Source organism: Drosophila grimshawi, unplaced genomic scaffold (assembly GCF_018153295.1).
Source record: "Drosophila grimshawi isolate 15287-2541.00 unplaced genomic scaffold, ASM1815329v1 contig_1377, whole genome shotgun sequence".
NCBI classification, from domain to species: domain Eukaryota; kingdom Metazoa; phylum Arthropoda; class Insecta; order Diptera; family Drosophilidae; genus Drosophila; species Drosophila grimshawi.
The window spans coordinates 3,288,057-3,305,379 of NW_025062900.1; the positions used below are offsets into that span (position 1 = coordinate 3,288,057).

At 36.6% G+C, this 17,323-nt stretch overlaps 1 protein-coding gene across 1 annotated transcript; it reads left to right on the top strand.

The window, feature by feature from the left end:
* Positions 1 to 14,206: 14,206 nt before the first annotated feature.
* LOC6562830 (selenoprotein BthD) lies at positions 14,207 to 14,914 on the top strand. Its single transcript, XM_001989227.3, has one exon. The coding sequence runs from the start codon at positions 14,348 to 14,350 to the stop codon at positions 14,786 to 14,788; it is 441 nt and encodes a 146-aa protein (XP_001989263.1). The 5' UTR covers positions 14,207 to 14,347; the 3' UTR covers positions 14,789 to 14,914.
* The last annotated feature ends 2,409 nt before the right edge of the window (positions 14,915 to 17,323 follow it).

Sequence of the window (17,323 nt, forward strand, 5' to 3'; positions counted from 1 at the left end):
AATACATAATATGAGTCATGTTATATGAGTTCTAAAGTCTGTAAAAATATTTTATAAGTTAAGGATCCGACAATGAGTAATTCTAATAAATTCCTAAGCTTTTTATGCATTCATTTAATATTATTAATATTATTAAAAATTATAATAATTGTTAAGCTTGAAAAAAGCCAAATGCATTATATTAATTTAGTTTATATCTGTTCAATCAATCAATCAATCCTTTTCAAATACAGCTACGCTTTTGTTGCAATATGATTGCACTGTGCAGCATCGACTTCTTCGGCTGTTGCAAGTATAGATTGGCACTCGATAGACAATAGACAGCCAGCTGCATTTCACATTCCCGCAACGTCACTGGTCCCGAGTTTTGTACGCATTTTCAGCTTAGTTAACACAAAGGCACATATTTACTTATTTTTTTTTTTGGTCGACCAAAGTTGGCTTGCATCAAATTTGGTAAATTCCAGCAGGACCCAGGAGATGGAGACGGAGATGGAGCCGGAGCAAAGGCTGCAGCTCAGACTTTCAGCTCAGTGACTGACAGCAAATCTAATAAAGAATGCCAACTAAGGCCAACAGCATGTGTGTGAGTGTGTGAGTGTGTGAGTGTGTGTGTGTGTGAGTGTGTGAGTGTGTGTGTGTGTGTAAGTGTGTGCTCTTAGGTATAAGCCAGTCAATGCGGTCAAAAGTTAAAAGGCTGAGTGCTTTATTGCTGCAGAAATGACAACAACAAAAAAAGATAAAGTAAAATCTACATTTTGTTGGATAAACTGTTTTAGTTATATCAAAGTCTGTTGGCCTTACCATATTGTGCTAAATTTCATTTTTGGCCCATTTCACTTTGAACACAGAAAAAAAATGATAAGATTCTATTATCAATTCAGATATTCCACTCTTGAGCCACATTTCGATTGTTAAATATTGCACTTGGTTTAAATATATTTCTTAGCTGTGCGCTAATTCTAAATGTGAGATAAAATTTAACTTCTTTGACTTATTTAAAAATAGAGAAAATGTGCTTCATGAAAACTTGAAATTTGTTGTCTTGAAATTGAAACATATTTCAATCATTTTTTTTCTGTGTTGCAAATTTTTCCATTCCGCATAAGATCACACAATTTATTTTGAGCATAAATTGAAAATTGCTATGGGATATGACAAAATGTATTTTGGTCGCATGTGCATATTAAGCTGAGAAAACAATTTGCTCCAAAACTTTATGTTGAACTCTTTTCCCTCTCTCTCTTTCTGTCTGTCTCTCTCTCTCTTTTTCTCTCACTATATCTATGTCTCAGCTTACGTCAACGCGCGTCGTCTTCTGTGAGAAGTGCAACCAACTGTTGCCCTGATGATATGTATCTTGTCAGAAGTTTGTTGACGCGCGGATTAAGCGATGTCTAGCGGCACATGTTGATGCCACACTAGGGATCATTTATCAAGTAGCCGACACCGACACCGACACAGACACTCAACCATCTGCATACATATATAGCTCATAATATATACAAAACGAGGCTGCAGGCAAACTCATTTCTGACTAGGTGTTGAGTTGTGTCTTAACATGACTAAGCACTTTATTTCATGTACAATTCACGGAAAATAATCTTGGATTTGGCTTAACTCGCGCAAAAATTTATGCTAAAACAATTTAAGAAAAATGCTGTAGTAGATTTAGGTATAACTGGTATTTCATGATGACCATTTTGTCTCAAATAACTTTGTGCTCACAGAAACAAATATGGTAAATCTTATATCAGGATTAAATAATATGTGTTTGAAAGCAATGCTAAAAGGTATCAAAGTTGTGTAAGGAACTTAAAACTCTACAGCTTGCTGGAAGGATGTTTTGAGTATCTGAAGACGAACATCGATGGGAATTGGAATAAATTGAAGTAAATTAAAAAATAAAAGGAAACTATTAAAGAAGGTTGCCAAACAAGAAATAGTTAATTTGTTCTTTAATAAAGCAAATTAAATTATTTTTCCTCCTTCTTTTTGTTTGCAATCTCAATTTAAAGAAGATTTTACATTCCAATGAATGAAAAGTGATAACAACACACATATTTCTCAACGCAGTTAATGGCTTAAGATAATAGAAATGTGTATACTGTATATATATAAATCTACTTTCATCAGTTCAGACTGAGCCATCAAGCATAAAAGGATTTTGGGAGAAACCGAAGTTGTGCTTGATTAAATCCATTTGCCAAGAGGATTTAGCCAGAAGTAAATGTATCAAGTGCGGAGTTTGCTGTGCGGCATTGTTTGTTGTTGGCGCGAACACAAAGCAAACTGTTAAAGCAGCACCTGCTGTGCTCTGCTCTGCTGTGCTGTGCTTTGCTGTGTTGTGCTGATTAAGTCCTTGAGCATAATGTGCAGAATTAGTGCGTGACGTCTCCTTGATGGTCTCTGCCTGAAAGAAGACCAAGAACAAGGCTACAAATCACAACAATCATGCGCGTTCAATTGCGCATATTGATTGTCAGCAGAATAATGGGCCACTGTCGCAGCTGTTTTGCGAATGACAATGGCTAAGGATGTGGCATGCGGCATGTGGCTAAGGATGTGGCTATGTCTCTGAATGATGCTGGTTGCGTGTTGTTGCTTTGGTGTTGATTACGCTTACAGGTCACATAGCAGTCGCCCACCAACTGTGCACTCTGCACTGTGCCACGCATAACCCAAGTCGAGTTGAGCCAAGTCCGTTATGTCTACTTTTATGCCTGACACGGCTGCTTGGCCTTGTCACTGGGTCCGTTGTTTCTTGTTGCTATTTGTTCTTGTGCCTCCCAGTTGTCATTTGTCTATGTCAGCGCGTGTGTATTCCCAGGCAGCACCTCGACGACGAGCAAGGACTAGATTCATCCATCTCACGTGTGCGAAAGTCGTCTAACATTGTCGCGCTGCTGTCTGGCCTTAACACGAATACTCCGTGGCAAGAGGTTGTGGGTCCTTGTCGCTCTAACCTCAACGACCCAAGGAGCCCTACACTAAGCGAGAGAGAGAGAGAGAGAGATCCTGAGTAATACAAATATATTTTTATTTATTTACTTACTGCGGTTTGAAAACATCTCAACGTGTTTGAAAAAGAACCTGATAAATAAATTCGAAGAAAAAATAAATAAATAAACAAATCATGTAATAAATCCTATCAAATTAAACATTGTTTACTGTTAATAGCTTAATAACAAGGAGAGTAAATATAATAAATAGTAAATAGTAAATATCCATAAATAAAATATGAATATCACTTTTCTGGAAATGTACTCAAGGTTTTCTCTCAGTGCAGCAGCACACACTCGCTCAGTGTGTAATTGTGCGTATCAAGGTTAGGCTCGTTTGTCATTGTTCCAATGAATTATACGGATAAATTGTGGGTTTGCATGATGCCATCTTTACTCGATCATTTTCATTCATCTTTAAGCATAAACTAGACAATCATAAAAATGTATAAATGTCGTTTCATTTTTTTTTTTTTACTTCCTAAGTAGCGGATAGTGCAACAGCAGTTGGACCAAGTTTTCATAATAACTGAATATTCATAACTAGCTCTGAGGCCAAATAAAACTGAACCCAGCTCTCTGACTTTGGCTCTGGCTCTGGCTCTGGCTCTGGGTGTGGTGCCGGCTTAACCCAATTCCGCTTGGCATTCGCTAACAATTTCCATATCTTGCACATGTGCACAGCACCAAACGAAAAACTAACGAGAAATGCATATTAAAAATATTTCAACAAAGTCCAGTTAAGGTCAGGCCAAAGCCAAATCCAAATGCAGAAAAAAGCTTAACTAAATAAAATAAGATCTAAAAGTGGCGTATCAAATAAAACACATGGAAAAAATATATGCAGAGTTGAAAAAAATATTTATAAAGTATAAAAAGTGAATACAGAACTCAAAAAAATGCATAAAGTAAACGAAAACAGTTTGCAAACTGAAAAAGCAACACTCTAAAATATTTTATAGCAGAATAAAAATATAAAATTAGTATTTTAAAAAATAATTTGTATTTGAAATTTTTATTAAAAGAAGTATAATTATTTTATTTATTTTGCACTATCAAAAACAATAATTAATGTAAAATATCAAAGCTAAAATTTAAACTCCCAGTTTTGTTTTATTTTCAAAAACATAATACATAATTGTAGGATCCAAACTATTACTTATCTAAGCACCAACATATGCTCAACTTTTGCAGGTTCCTCTCTTTAATTCAATAATACCCTTAGGAAGTGTATTAAAATAGAATATATAATCAGCTGTGACCTTTGGCGCTAGATACGGAAGATAGTGAGAGAATTTGCGTGTTGAGTGTTTGTATTTATTGTGATGAGTAAACTGAGCTCCACTGGCACATTTGCATTTATGCCAAGCACTTGAAATGCATATATAAAAACGTGCTTGACTCAAAGTTTATAGTCAGTTTATTAAATTGCACTACGCTACTCATAATTAAAACTAAACAAAAATAAGAACATGAAGGCAAAGCCTTTAATTAACACTCAGCCAGTGCATTTTCGAGCTGGCAAAAATCAAGTGAGGCTCACACAAGAACTCAAAACGCTTTCCACTGCCAGTGCTTGATTCATTAATCTCCATCAAGTGTGAGCAGTGAATACTCCGTACTAATGAAGTGGCAAAGAAAGTGTTATTTATGTGGATGTATTTTGCAGTTGAAGTCTTTTCAGACTCTACAAAGTATAACCAGATGTTCTTCTTGCTGTTATCACGATTTTTATATTAGGCACTGGAAACTCTCCATGAATTGCTCAAAATAAGATACAAAAACTTGAATTCTACAAACAATAATGAATAAGGAAAATGTATTATTGAATTGTCAAACAAAATGAGAAAACATAAAAGTTAATATCAGATATTAATTAATGAAACAGATATAAATTTTTTGAAAAATGACTTCGAATATTGTAACAAGTGTTTTTCTTGGAATAATACAGGATATTTTGCTGTGTAGCACTTTCAGTAAGGATAACTAACTTATTTGACTTGGTTTTTTGTTTATTTGCCATTTTGCTGCCCCTTCTGTGCGCTGCTTCTCGACTTCTTCTACATCAACATCCACATCATGCTCTGGGTTCATAAAGTATACGCCATGGCTTCATAAAGTCATTTAAGCATACAAATTGCACTTTCATTCGGTCCACTTGTCACACACACAATAAACACAACACAATTACCCAGTCACAACACACACACATATTCCCTGCCTCGAAAAACAGCTAAAAACCCGTTGGGAAATTCAGTGCTTATGCCTGGAAAACCAAAAACAAAATAACAGTTTTTTAATGCTGCCTTTAGAATTTGTGCTGCGCTTGAGTGAGGCCAAACAGCATTAAGACCTCATATTAAGTTGACAATTAGAACCAAATTATTTAAATATTATATTTAAATAAGAAAAGCAAAGTTTTTAAAAATCAAAAAGAAATGCTTTAACAACAATGTTCAAGTTTTCAAAGAATTGTCTTTAGGCTATTTTCAACAAAATCCTTCAATTAGCAAAATAAAGCAACGATTTGATTCCAGGAAAATATTGCACAGCTCTATGCATATAAATTAGTCATATTTTAATTAGAACATGCGTTATTATTTTAATAAATTTGCTACTATTTATGGATTAAGCTTCAGGCTTATGTATGCCAAAGCTAAGCTAACCTTAACTTTAATTGTGGTTGAAGTTTGCAAACTTCAACGTCTTGTTTATATACATTTTGCATTGTGTTGTGAGTAAACAAAGCAAATAATGTGTGTTCTTTTTTGGTCATTTTGTGATATTAGCCACTCTTCCTTTAGGCTCTCTTTTGCTGCAATGCTGTTGACCTCAAAAGAACAGGCTAATTAACGCACCAGGCTCCAAATTCATGGACTCATAGTTCCTGCTCATAGCCATAGTCAGAGTTATGGACCATGTGCTGTGCGGCAGTCTAAAATTATGCATTAATAACGCCTGTGCCTGCCCCACGCTCCTCTCCCTGCTACGCTCTCTCTCTCTCTCTCTTTGCTCATCTATCTGCATTGTAATGACAACAGGCTCATTTTGGTCATGGAAGCAGGATGCATGCTGCTATTGGTCCTGGTGCCGAGTGCTTTGCATACTTTTGGGCCGTGCAACAAATTACAATGCAATTGTCAAGCCAATCGGTATCTGTGTGTGTGTGTGTGTGTGTGTGTGTGTGTGTGTGTGTGTGTCACGTTGCAAAATGTGTATGTGTATGTTTGGCTGCATTTCCTGCATTGACATTTACTTGCGGTTATTACCGATGCACAGAGGGAGGCGTGCAGAGAAACACTAATTCTGCATAAATACAAACTGCAAACAGGAACTGAAAACTGAGAACTAAATGTTGCACTGTGCAAACTGGAACTGGAACTGGAACTGGAGCTGCAATTGGCAATAGAGTTGCAAATTCTAGTTCAACCTGGTAGTTGTCAGCCCCAAAATCAATTATTTGTAATATTAGAATATTATTTATTTATATTGATTAGAGTTTTAAAACAGGCTGTTCAAACTGAGAACCGAAACATTTTGTAAATCACCAGTTACAAGAAGCATTGTTCTTAGCATAAAGAAAGAATTTGGAATACATCCATAAATTAATAGGAACCCTAATAAACGTAATACTGTTTTTAACAAATAAATTAATTTTTATTACCAAAAGTTTGAGCCTCAAGGTAAGATCTGAAATTTGAAGTCTAAAAATGTATTGCCCAATAAGTGAATGTAACTGAAAAGTAAAAAGCCAACAAGCTTAAACTTATTACAGAGTTGATTCATAAGTAAATGGAAAGTTCAGCCAAATCAAACTTAATATGAACGATTTGGCGCAACTCTAGCTGATAATAATAATGTCTGTTTTTGACCGTGCTTTGCGGTTGCAAATGGTTGCGCGCAATTTTTTTTGCTCCCAAATTGTTTTTGTGGACAGCAGCAGGCTTTTCAACACTGTTGTTGCTGGACCCGTTTTGCGGTCAACGGAAATCCTGTTTGCTCAAAGTATCTATTTGGGCGCCAGCTGCCCATTAAACTTGGCTTTAAAGTTGCGGGGCTATGTTCGCTATGCAGCTGTTGCCTAGTTTATTTACCAAAGTCAGACAATTCCCACATTGCCGGGCCAAAACAACAAGCTAGCAAGGTATACACATATACCAAAAGCAAACCTCAGTTTGTCGAAACCATTACGGCCCAAGGCGAACATTGGAACATCTGCAGCAAAACAATTGCAATCTAGAGTGGCAGCAGCAAGGCCACCCCAGGCAATTGAACGAATGATTGATGCCCTATCCGTTATTAAACTCAACATAACGTTTATCTGGCAATTTACAGTAGTTAAATCGTTTGTGTTTTATATGTTTATTGGCTTTAACTATTTATTGTTCTAGGTATATCTTGAAATTGATTATTCAGCAAAGCCTTGTAATCTAATTCGAGACGATAACCACAATCTTAACACATATATCAATAAATGTATTGGTTTATTGAATTATAATTAATTTTTGCTCTAGCTAAATTGATGATGACTAAAAGGATATAAGTCATAATGTAGATAGACTTTGCTGAACCAAAAAATAATAAATGTGACTTATAAATTGTCTTTAAGCGTAAGTTTATCAAATCAAAAAGAATATTTAGCAGAGTTTATTCCAAACAGATTTTGTTATAGGGTAACTAGTGACTTACCCAAGTAGCAAACAAGTTTGCTTGTTTAAATCTGCATTTCCCTCACTGAGCCTCTTTTGATAATATAACACATAACAACAAAGACACACAGAGAGAAGCTCAAGCTGGAAATTGCTCAAGTGCATTTCAATTTGGTAAATACCAAGCGATTTGTGTCCAAGTGCTGATTGTTGTTGTTGATTTTTCTAGTATTTAGCTAAAAGGCAACCAGCCATTTGTAGTTGTATACCCAAGAGCTTGTTTCGGCTCTTAAGTCTTAAACTCCAAAACAGCAGCAACTTGTTGAAGCTGCAAAAGAAACAACGACAACAGCGGCAACAAACGACAACAACAACAACAACAACCACAACCACTTTAATAGAAAAACTTTTTAATCGGAGGCAGAACAGAAACGATGATGACGGAGACAAGTTGTTGGCAGCTATGTTTGTATATATATATACGTGTATGCTGTGTGTGTCTGTGTGTCTGTGTGTGTTTGGATGGCAGGCAAGCTGCCAAAATTCGATAACTTTCGACACGCACTGTGAGAGGAGCATAATTTCAATGGTTATACCAACTTTAATTAAAACGACTTTGGCACGCGCTAAACAGCAATGCAGCCGGCAGCTAAACAAAGATACACACACACAAGCACACACCTATGTGTGTGTGTGTGTGTAGTAGTAGTGTAAACACGCCAAGCCACAACTGCCAGTGAAAATGGTCGAGACGAGCGAGCTCAAAGAGTAAATACCCTGAAACCAACCTATTATATATAAAGTGGGTCAAGAACATTAAAGCTACAAAGCAACACTAATACGATGTTATTGTTATTGTTATTGTTATGTGACTGATCTAATTTCTTCATCTTAATGATTTCTACAGTTGATAGATATTAGTATTATATTATATTGAGTTAAGTATGTATCCCCAAAAATTGTATTTGTATTTGTTATCGATAATTGACTTGAATCGATATTGCAAAGTTCGCGTTACAATGAAATTAACCTAGTGAAGTACTTGAGAATATATTCCAAACTCAAAGTCTGAGATCAGATCAGTAGACGAACAGGCGAACGTGACTAAATCGACTCGTCAGTTGAGGCTATATACTTTATGGGGTCGGCGATGCCTGCTTCTACCTGTTACATACTTTTGAATAATTTCAATAAAGAGCATAAAAATATGTAATATATAATATTAAATATAAAACATAATAAAAATAAATCGTGTCTTATAGTTTCTTTAAATTATAGAAATAACCCAAAACCATTGCAAACTTTCGAAAGATATGAAATTTAATAGCCAAGTGTCTAGGAATTGTTGCTGTTCGTTTCTTATCGAGACGCAGAATGTCGTGTCAAGCAAAAATAAGACGCAAGCATCTCTAATATTAACACACACTAAAACATACAGACACACACAGGGACACAGAGACACAGTTTCTTGCCACTTGACATGAACCCGGTAATGAAGTGAATGAATACCTTAACAACATCAGGCGTTGATTTCCATGTGTGATATGTGTGTGCCTGTGTGTGTGTGTGTGTGTGTGTGTGTGTGTGTGTGTGTGTGTGTGTGCTCATAATAATTTTGATGGGCACGTAAAATTCAAACTAAAATCACTCGAGCTCAAGCATATATACATATTACTTATATATACATAAGGAATATATGCGAATGTTTTTGCAGCTCACCAGGAAGCTACCGAAACTTAACTTGCAACAGTAATAAACAACATTTGCACGTGACTTTGATATTGACAGCATTTATTTGAGCGTGGCAAGTTTGACTTCACTTCCAGCCCCGTTAAGTATGCTATACAAAACAGCGTTCAACATTTATTACCAAACACACACACAAAATCACATTGCTCGCTTTGAATTTATGCACAAAGTTTGCCCAAAAATAAAATATATTTAATAATACAAAATTTACTTTTTTGTATTAAGTTTATTCCAGCAGTAAAGTCCAATCCAAAGATGGCTTGGAGCATGTGTGTGTAGCAGTTGCTAGCTTGTGAAATAAAGCAAACTTTGCACATCGAGTTTTGACGAATGTACAAAATACAAATAGCAATAAGTTAAATTAACTCAAGCGGCTGTCAAAGCTGACAGCAAGTTTAAAATGTGCCTTATGTTCACTTCATATTCACAGCCTGTGATCAACATAATTTAAAACTAATCAATAATTTAGTGCTAAGCAGAAACAATTTTGCAAATAAATTGAATTGCAATCAGTTTAGACACACACATACTTAAAACCGATGCTGACCCCAAAGTTGAGAGCAAAACTATCAGAAAGCAGTGGAAATCCTTTTATATACACAGTGTAAACGGCTTGTGTATTCAAGTTATTCACAATGCTTACATCGAGTACTCATACTGGTACTCGTACTGCTATTCGAATACGCATTTATAGTTTCGCTTTGGGTGCACGTGTTTTGAATTTCCAATCGAAATATTTGCGCAAAAGCCTTGTTTGTTTGGGGGCGTTTTGGGGTTCGAAATTTGCCACAATTGCTTCTTTTTTTTGTTTGCGGCTTAGGAGAAAAACTGTTGCTGCTTGACCTTTTTTTCGGTTAAAATCAATGAGTCCAACACAGCAACAAACGAGCAGCAACCATTGAAAAAAAATGCTTGAGGGGGAAGCTGGCTGTTATAGAGACTAGCATATCCCGAGAGCCTGCTCAATTATTAAACAAAAGCAGGCATCTGACCGCTGGCTTAAAGATACAATGCCCACAGCTGCCTGCGTTATATAATACAATAATTAGGTAATTAATCATATAATGCACACAACACTCCAGGCTGGTCATTAAGTCAGAGATGCTCTACCATTGCCCCCCTCTTTGAGTGGACAGCAGGCACAAATTGTTAATTAAAGATAAGCAAAACACTTAAAGCATTTAAACGCGAGGCACGTGGGAGGAAAATGATGAAAATTGAAAAGAAAATATATAATTACAAAGACTGCACTAAATGGAAACTGAAAAAAAAGTTTACCTGTTGAGCACACAAAAGCACATTGGCCAAAACAGTCGAGGCCTGGGAGGGGGTCTGAGCAAAAAACAACTTGGGGCAACCTAATGTAATTTATTATGCTACTTGGTAAACTTAGAAATTGTTTTTCTTTTCTCTTTTTGGGGTGCAAGAACACAGCAGGCGGTATATAAACTTCCATATTAAATATAATCATTCCTTAATTGTTAGAAACCAAAACAAACTTTAAGTAAATAAAATAAATACAATCTATAATCTCGTATAGTCTCTGATGTCGGCCACTGTTTAAATACGACACAAATTAAGTAATGGACTTAATTGAATGTAAAATGAAGCGAAAACTTTTGATTATGATCAAAATTGATACAAAAACAAGATAAAAACCACAGGATGAAAAGGAAGTAAGAGTAAAAAAAAGAAATATGGGCCGAAGCGAACAATTTAAAACTCATCAATTTTCGTGGAAGCTGAGCGCTGAAAAACAAGCGAAAAAAAAACAATTGAGCTGTAAATGTTTGTTTACTCAAGGCGACAAAATGAGGCAGACTGTTGGGGTGGGGGTGGACAAAAAAAAAAGAAAATGTATAAGCAGAAACAGCAACAAACAAAGCAACAAAGAAATTACAGGGGCCCATCTCGCCCACCATCTACTGCCAAAATCCAACCAGGGTCTGTTTTTTCTCAACGTCGCGTTTTGTGTGCAGAAAAGTTTTCATAATTGAAATAAATAAAATAGCAACAAATAGTCAAAAGCAAAAAGAAGAAAGAAAAAGAGCATTTTTATAGGCGGACGCGCTCGTAATGCGCCTGGGAAATGACCCGGCACACAAAACGGCCAAATACCAAATCAAAGTATCAATGAAAACTCATTCCTATATACGCATACAAATACATACATATATATATATATATTTATAGTATATAGAGTAGAGTACAGTATGTACATATAAATATAATATGCCGTATGCCCGGCGGACTCGTAGAGAAAATTTAATCAAGCTTTTGCCTCGGCGCGCAAATAATTTTCGCAAATTCGTTTACCGCATTTTCTTTGCTCCACCAACATGCCACGCCCACTTGCCCAATTGGGGTAATGGACATGCAAAACGCTTTTTAATCCCAGTACTTTGAGCTACTCCGGACAAACGCATTTGCCCAATTTAAGCCAGAGAGTGAAAGCGAAAGGAAAAACTGTAACCAAGGGCTGATGGCTACAAGGCTGCAAGAAAACTGACAGATAAATATATATATATATATATATACTAGGTATTCAATATATATATACCAAGTATTTTCATATATATGATTGCGTATTTGACGCTGATTCATTCTGCGGATGTTAGGCTTAACCTGATGATGGCTTTTGCTTATTTTCAAGGCTTCCTGGGTTGCTGTACAAATTGTTCAAAGCAGTTGCTTAAAAGTCATCTACTTTTGAAAATCACTCAGATTAACTTGTTCACTGGCCTATTAGGCATAGAAACACAGTAAGATTTTCATTCAATGCGCTGCTTTTTAAATCAATGATTGTTTCCATATGGACATAGAGCGTTGCCATCTTGGGAGTTCAACAGAGTTCAACACACAGATCCAACTTAAGATTCTCATCCAAACTTATACATTTTAAATTCATCCTTATGCCCACTGCTATATTCACTCATGAATAGAATTGAGCCAAAGACCCATCATCTTAATCAGACTAATGCAATGAAGCATTTCATTATACATTGTGATTTGATTATACATTAAAGTCATGCACATTATCAATTCAGTCTCCAGCAAACACCTTGATAAAAGGTAAAAGAAGACTTGTGTTATATTCACGTACTATTATTCCAAGACGACCACTCACTACTCTTACCCAACTGCAAACTCTTTGTTACCAATTACTCAATTAACCAACTCACCTCCAGTTAAAAAGCTGCTCTTCAGTTATTAATTTGCGTCCTTCACAATTTATGTACTCGCCTGAACTACATCTCCAATGTACTCTTATTAAATCAATGTTTTCTAGCAATTTAAAACGATTAGTTCGCAATTCTAATAAATACCAACATTATTTTGACAGACTCAATACGGTAATTCAAATAGATGTTTACTTAGCTGCAGATCATGACCTGAACAGGTCATCAAACATAAAACAAGCCAACAAACAAAACAATTACAATTTAATTATATTTGCCATTTGCATATTTGCTCACTGAATTGAAATATGTTCCAAAATGCTGTTGCTAATCTTTTTGCAGGTGTATAGAAAATGCTTCCTCGACATTTATTTAGATTTGCTTCGAATCCTTTGCAGCTCCTGTTGTTCTTGTTGGCTGTCGCAACCTTTGGTTAGATTGAAGCAAGCCACATTATTATTATCATAGCTGGTCTGCTTGCCGCTCATTTTCTTATATTCTATTCTTCGTAGTCTGCTTTGCGTATTTTCGTATTTTATTATATTTTATTTGCTTTGCTCGGCTGCATTCAATAACTGTGAATAAAATGAATAGATGACCCCCTTTGGCAAACTTGCCACATCCCCACCCGGGGCCAATAAGAAGCACCAACAGCAGCAACAGCAGCAGCAGCAGCCGCAGTTTCTGATTCTTTGTGTTCACAATTCGGTTTATTAAAAATAAAATATATATATTTTTTTTTGTATGTATAAAATATTTAATATAGTTGCATGTTTTATGAATTTGGCTTAGCTGTAGCCGGCAAAAAAGAAAGTTTAACAAAAGTTTTGAACTGGCGGCCAAAGGCCGTTGGCCAAAATGTCAGCTGAAAGTGGACAGCTTGCAGTTTTTGTGGCAACGCAGGGTGGCTAAGAGGGAAGGCTGCCTTCATATACACAACAAGAAGAGAACTCGAATTGAGTTTGACTGACTAAGCGAATTCTTCTCACAGCTTAGATATGTTATTTAATTTAGTGAATGTATTTTTACATTCTCCAAGATATGACTTAAAGTGGCTGATGACAATCGATGGTAGAGCAACATTAAATTGGCCCATTGAAAGTTATATTCTTACTTTTACTGGCTCTACTTGAAAAAACATTTTAACAATCAGAATTTCATATCTCCAATAATATCAACATTTATAATCAACCATCTTTTATTTGTATATTATAAGTCTATAATAATTGTTATAAAGAAAATAGGAAAAATAATTGATTTATTAAAATTACCAAATGCAAATTTAAAAAAAAATAATGAGCTCATATTTGGAGTCGTAACAGTCTCAGTTTTTCGGTTTTTCTTTCAGTTTTTTTTTTTTAGTAATTTTTAAGAAATACAGGGTATCAAAATATACTGATATTTAAATTTGGGCAGCTTTTGAGTTTTTGTTTGGACATTGGTTTTGTGTGTGTTTTTCTGGCATTGCGCATTTGCATTTGGTATCTGAAGCCAAAGATTTATTTGTCAGATACGAATTTTGTTTGTGTTTTTTTTTTTGGCGTGATTTATGAAGGTTTGTGGGCGGCTGGGGAGGTTCACTGGGGAAACACACAAGTGTCGACTGAGTTCGCGAGCCCCTGATAAGCAGCAAGCTGTGTGCCTGGGCAGCAAGCTGTCAAACTTGGCTAAACAAAATGTTGAGTTACACACAAAATACACAAGTCGAGCAAGCAAAACGGAATTCGAAAGGTGAGGCAGCCGTAACAGCAGCAGTCACAGTTGCAGAATGCTTACGGACGAGGCGCCACCGCCATTGGATCCCCAACAACCGGTGCTCTATATTGAATGCTGTCAAAGTCAGGCAGATTATCGGCATCGCGCTTTGGAACTGCATTTGGGGCTGGCGGAGGCGCTGCGTGCCATGAATCCCGAGGTGCGACTTCAGTTGCGCCTCAACGAGAACAATGCTGCACGTGAGGGCGCCTTTGAAGTGGCAATTGCGGCCACGCCCACCGCAGATGTTGACGCCCGCCATATGCTCTGGACGGGCTTGAGGCGAGTGCCCCAATCGGCAAAGGTGCCCAATGTCGATGACATCATTGCGCCAGCCTGTCTGGTCCTGAAACTCCGGCACAGCCAGGCGGGCAGCAGCAGCATCAACCTGGTCCGCACCAGCGATGGCGAGATCAGCAAAATCATCCAGCGACATGGCAGACGCAGCTTGTAATTGCCTCAGTTGCGGTTGCGGTTTCGATTCCAAATTAACAGTAGCATCAAATTATTTGTACCAATAATGTCATTCATGTCATTCAAAATTAATGGAAATCCCAGCAAAATATATATATTTAATATATAGATATATATTTACAAGCAATTGCTAAATAACCATTATAAAAAAAGTAACAAAGTCAACTTATAAAGTATTAAATAAAATATAATCAGCTGGCTGCTTTCGTTGTTATTTGATCACCAAATTTGATGACAACATTTTTTACTAAAAACTTTAAAAACTGTGTTGCCAACAAAAAAGAGTACATTATATACTTTGATACACTTAAAGTTGCTTCGATGCAACTGTTGATATTTTACATAATTCCTTTTGGCTGCAGGCAAAGTATAACATTTTCATGCAACCCATAAGTTATAAAGTTTTCCTTTGCCAGTTAAGCCAGTCAGGGGGCAACAGCTTAAAAAGTATGGGAAGAACGAAAAAGGCAGTTAAAAAAAGAAGGGGGAACCCCAAGCAATACAAAGACAACAACAGCAAGTGCAGAACAGAACAGAACAGAACTGAACAGAAGAAGAGAGCCAAACTTAATTATAAGTAGACAGCATCATATTATCACAATGATGTATAATTGCCGGCAAGTTCAGTCAGTTCTGTGCTGTGTTGTCTTGTGTTGTGTTCTTTCTTGTGTTGCTCCTTTCTCAATATGCTAAAGAGGCATATACAAAGTGTGTGCCCATAAAATATGGAAACTGAAAGCCAGGATTGCAGCGGACTGTTGGGGCAGACATTGTGCTTCAGTGCTGTTCTGCTGTGTAAGACAGGCGACTGCTCATTTTCACTCTTGACACACAAAGCGCTTTGCTAGTGAAGAGTTCTGCCTGTGTATGTGTGTGTGTGGCAGTTAAGACTTTGGCTTGGAAGTGATAGTTGCAACAGCGGCAAGCTGAGAGCTGAAATTCAGCATCATCGCACACACACACGCTGACACACAGCCCTGCACTACCAAAAAAAATGATGGGCAAGAATTTCAATTAAGAAACTGCTTGGAAATAATTAAACACAAATTTTTACCAATTTTATAAATATTTAAAAATAACTAAGTACGAAACAGAAGATGTTGATTTGCTGATTGAACCGGAAGCAATAAACAATATTTATTGTTGAAAATCGGTGAAGGGAATCAATATTGTTTGTCCTCATTTGGAGCCAATTCATAATCTTTACTGGAATCGTAAGCGAAATACGAAATATATATATATAATTATTTATGTATCTTATATACATCCCGATATTTGTTTTGGGCAGTGCAGACGTGTGCATGGAGCACAATAAATCCCATTTTAAAGTAAGTAGTGAGTGGGGATATGTTTGTGCATTGCATTTTGTTTGGCTTGCCCCGCTGCATGCTTCAAGCTGCTGAATGGCTTGCTGCATGTCTTAAGTTTTCAGCACAGACAGACACACACACACACAGACACACACACATTTATGGAGACACACACTGCGCCGGGGAGCAGTCATTAAAGCAACACATGCGCACTTGTGCAACTTGTCAGAACGTGCTCGTTGCGTCCCTTAAGAATCTGGCAAGCCTGAAAGGCAGCATAAGTAGTAGAAAACGGCAGCATATTAATCTTAACAACAACAACAGCAACAACAACAACCGGGACAACAACAACCGCTTAAAACAATAGCAGCGAAAGCAGCTTTTGTTCCGTTTCCTTTTCTGACAAGTAAACAGTAAAAATAAAAGAAAGCAACTTGATATTAAAGCCTTCTTCCGTTTTGTCTTTTGCATTTTGCCTTTTTGCATTTGAGTTGCGCACAAAGCTCGCAAATGAAGTTCATTATAAAAAATAAAAATAAAACACAGCAACAAAGAAAAAAAAACAACACTTTGCGAACTGTGTTTTCTGATTTTTAGACTGCATTTGAGCTGACTTTTGGCATATGCCGCTCAAAGGATATGTCTGCCACGTTAGATGTCTAACAGGAAAAAATGCCTTTGCTTGCTTTTTCTTACTAGCATTAGTCCACAGAATATGCGAGTTTTGACACGCAAAGTGCACCAGTTTGTGGAATTGACTCTCGGCCGAAAGATGACCTTGTCGACGCAGGATGGAGCAATGCAAAGTGCTAGGCTTGAAACTGAGAGTTTGAGATACTTTTTGTGTTACTCTTTTGAATCTTACTTTGAGAACTCATGTTAATCAACTGGCTTGGTCCATTTCACCACCTTCCAATATCCTAGCTTCAATTTGCGCCTTTCTCATGCATTTTTTTGCTAGTATTCTACAACAACATTAAAGGTGGCACAGCTTTTCCTTTCATTGACTGTTGGTTTTTTTCTAATTCGTCTTTCTTCATACTTTGTCATTCACCTTTCTAGCTTTTTTTCATATGCTTCTCCTTTCCTCGTGTCAAGACCAGATTCTTGTTTTTCTTTCGGAAAAAGTGTCAATCTGTTTGAGAAGATAAGTGCTTCCTTATAGCTTCACTGGCCAAATATTGGTTTTGCTTCCATTATGTTTA

Bases quoted from the DNA above. Each gene is read 5' to 3' on its own strand.
- LOC6562830 (XM_001989227.3), top strand. From the start codon at position 14,348: ATGCTTACGGACGAGGCGCCACCGCCATTGGATCCCCAACAACCGGTG.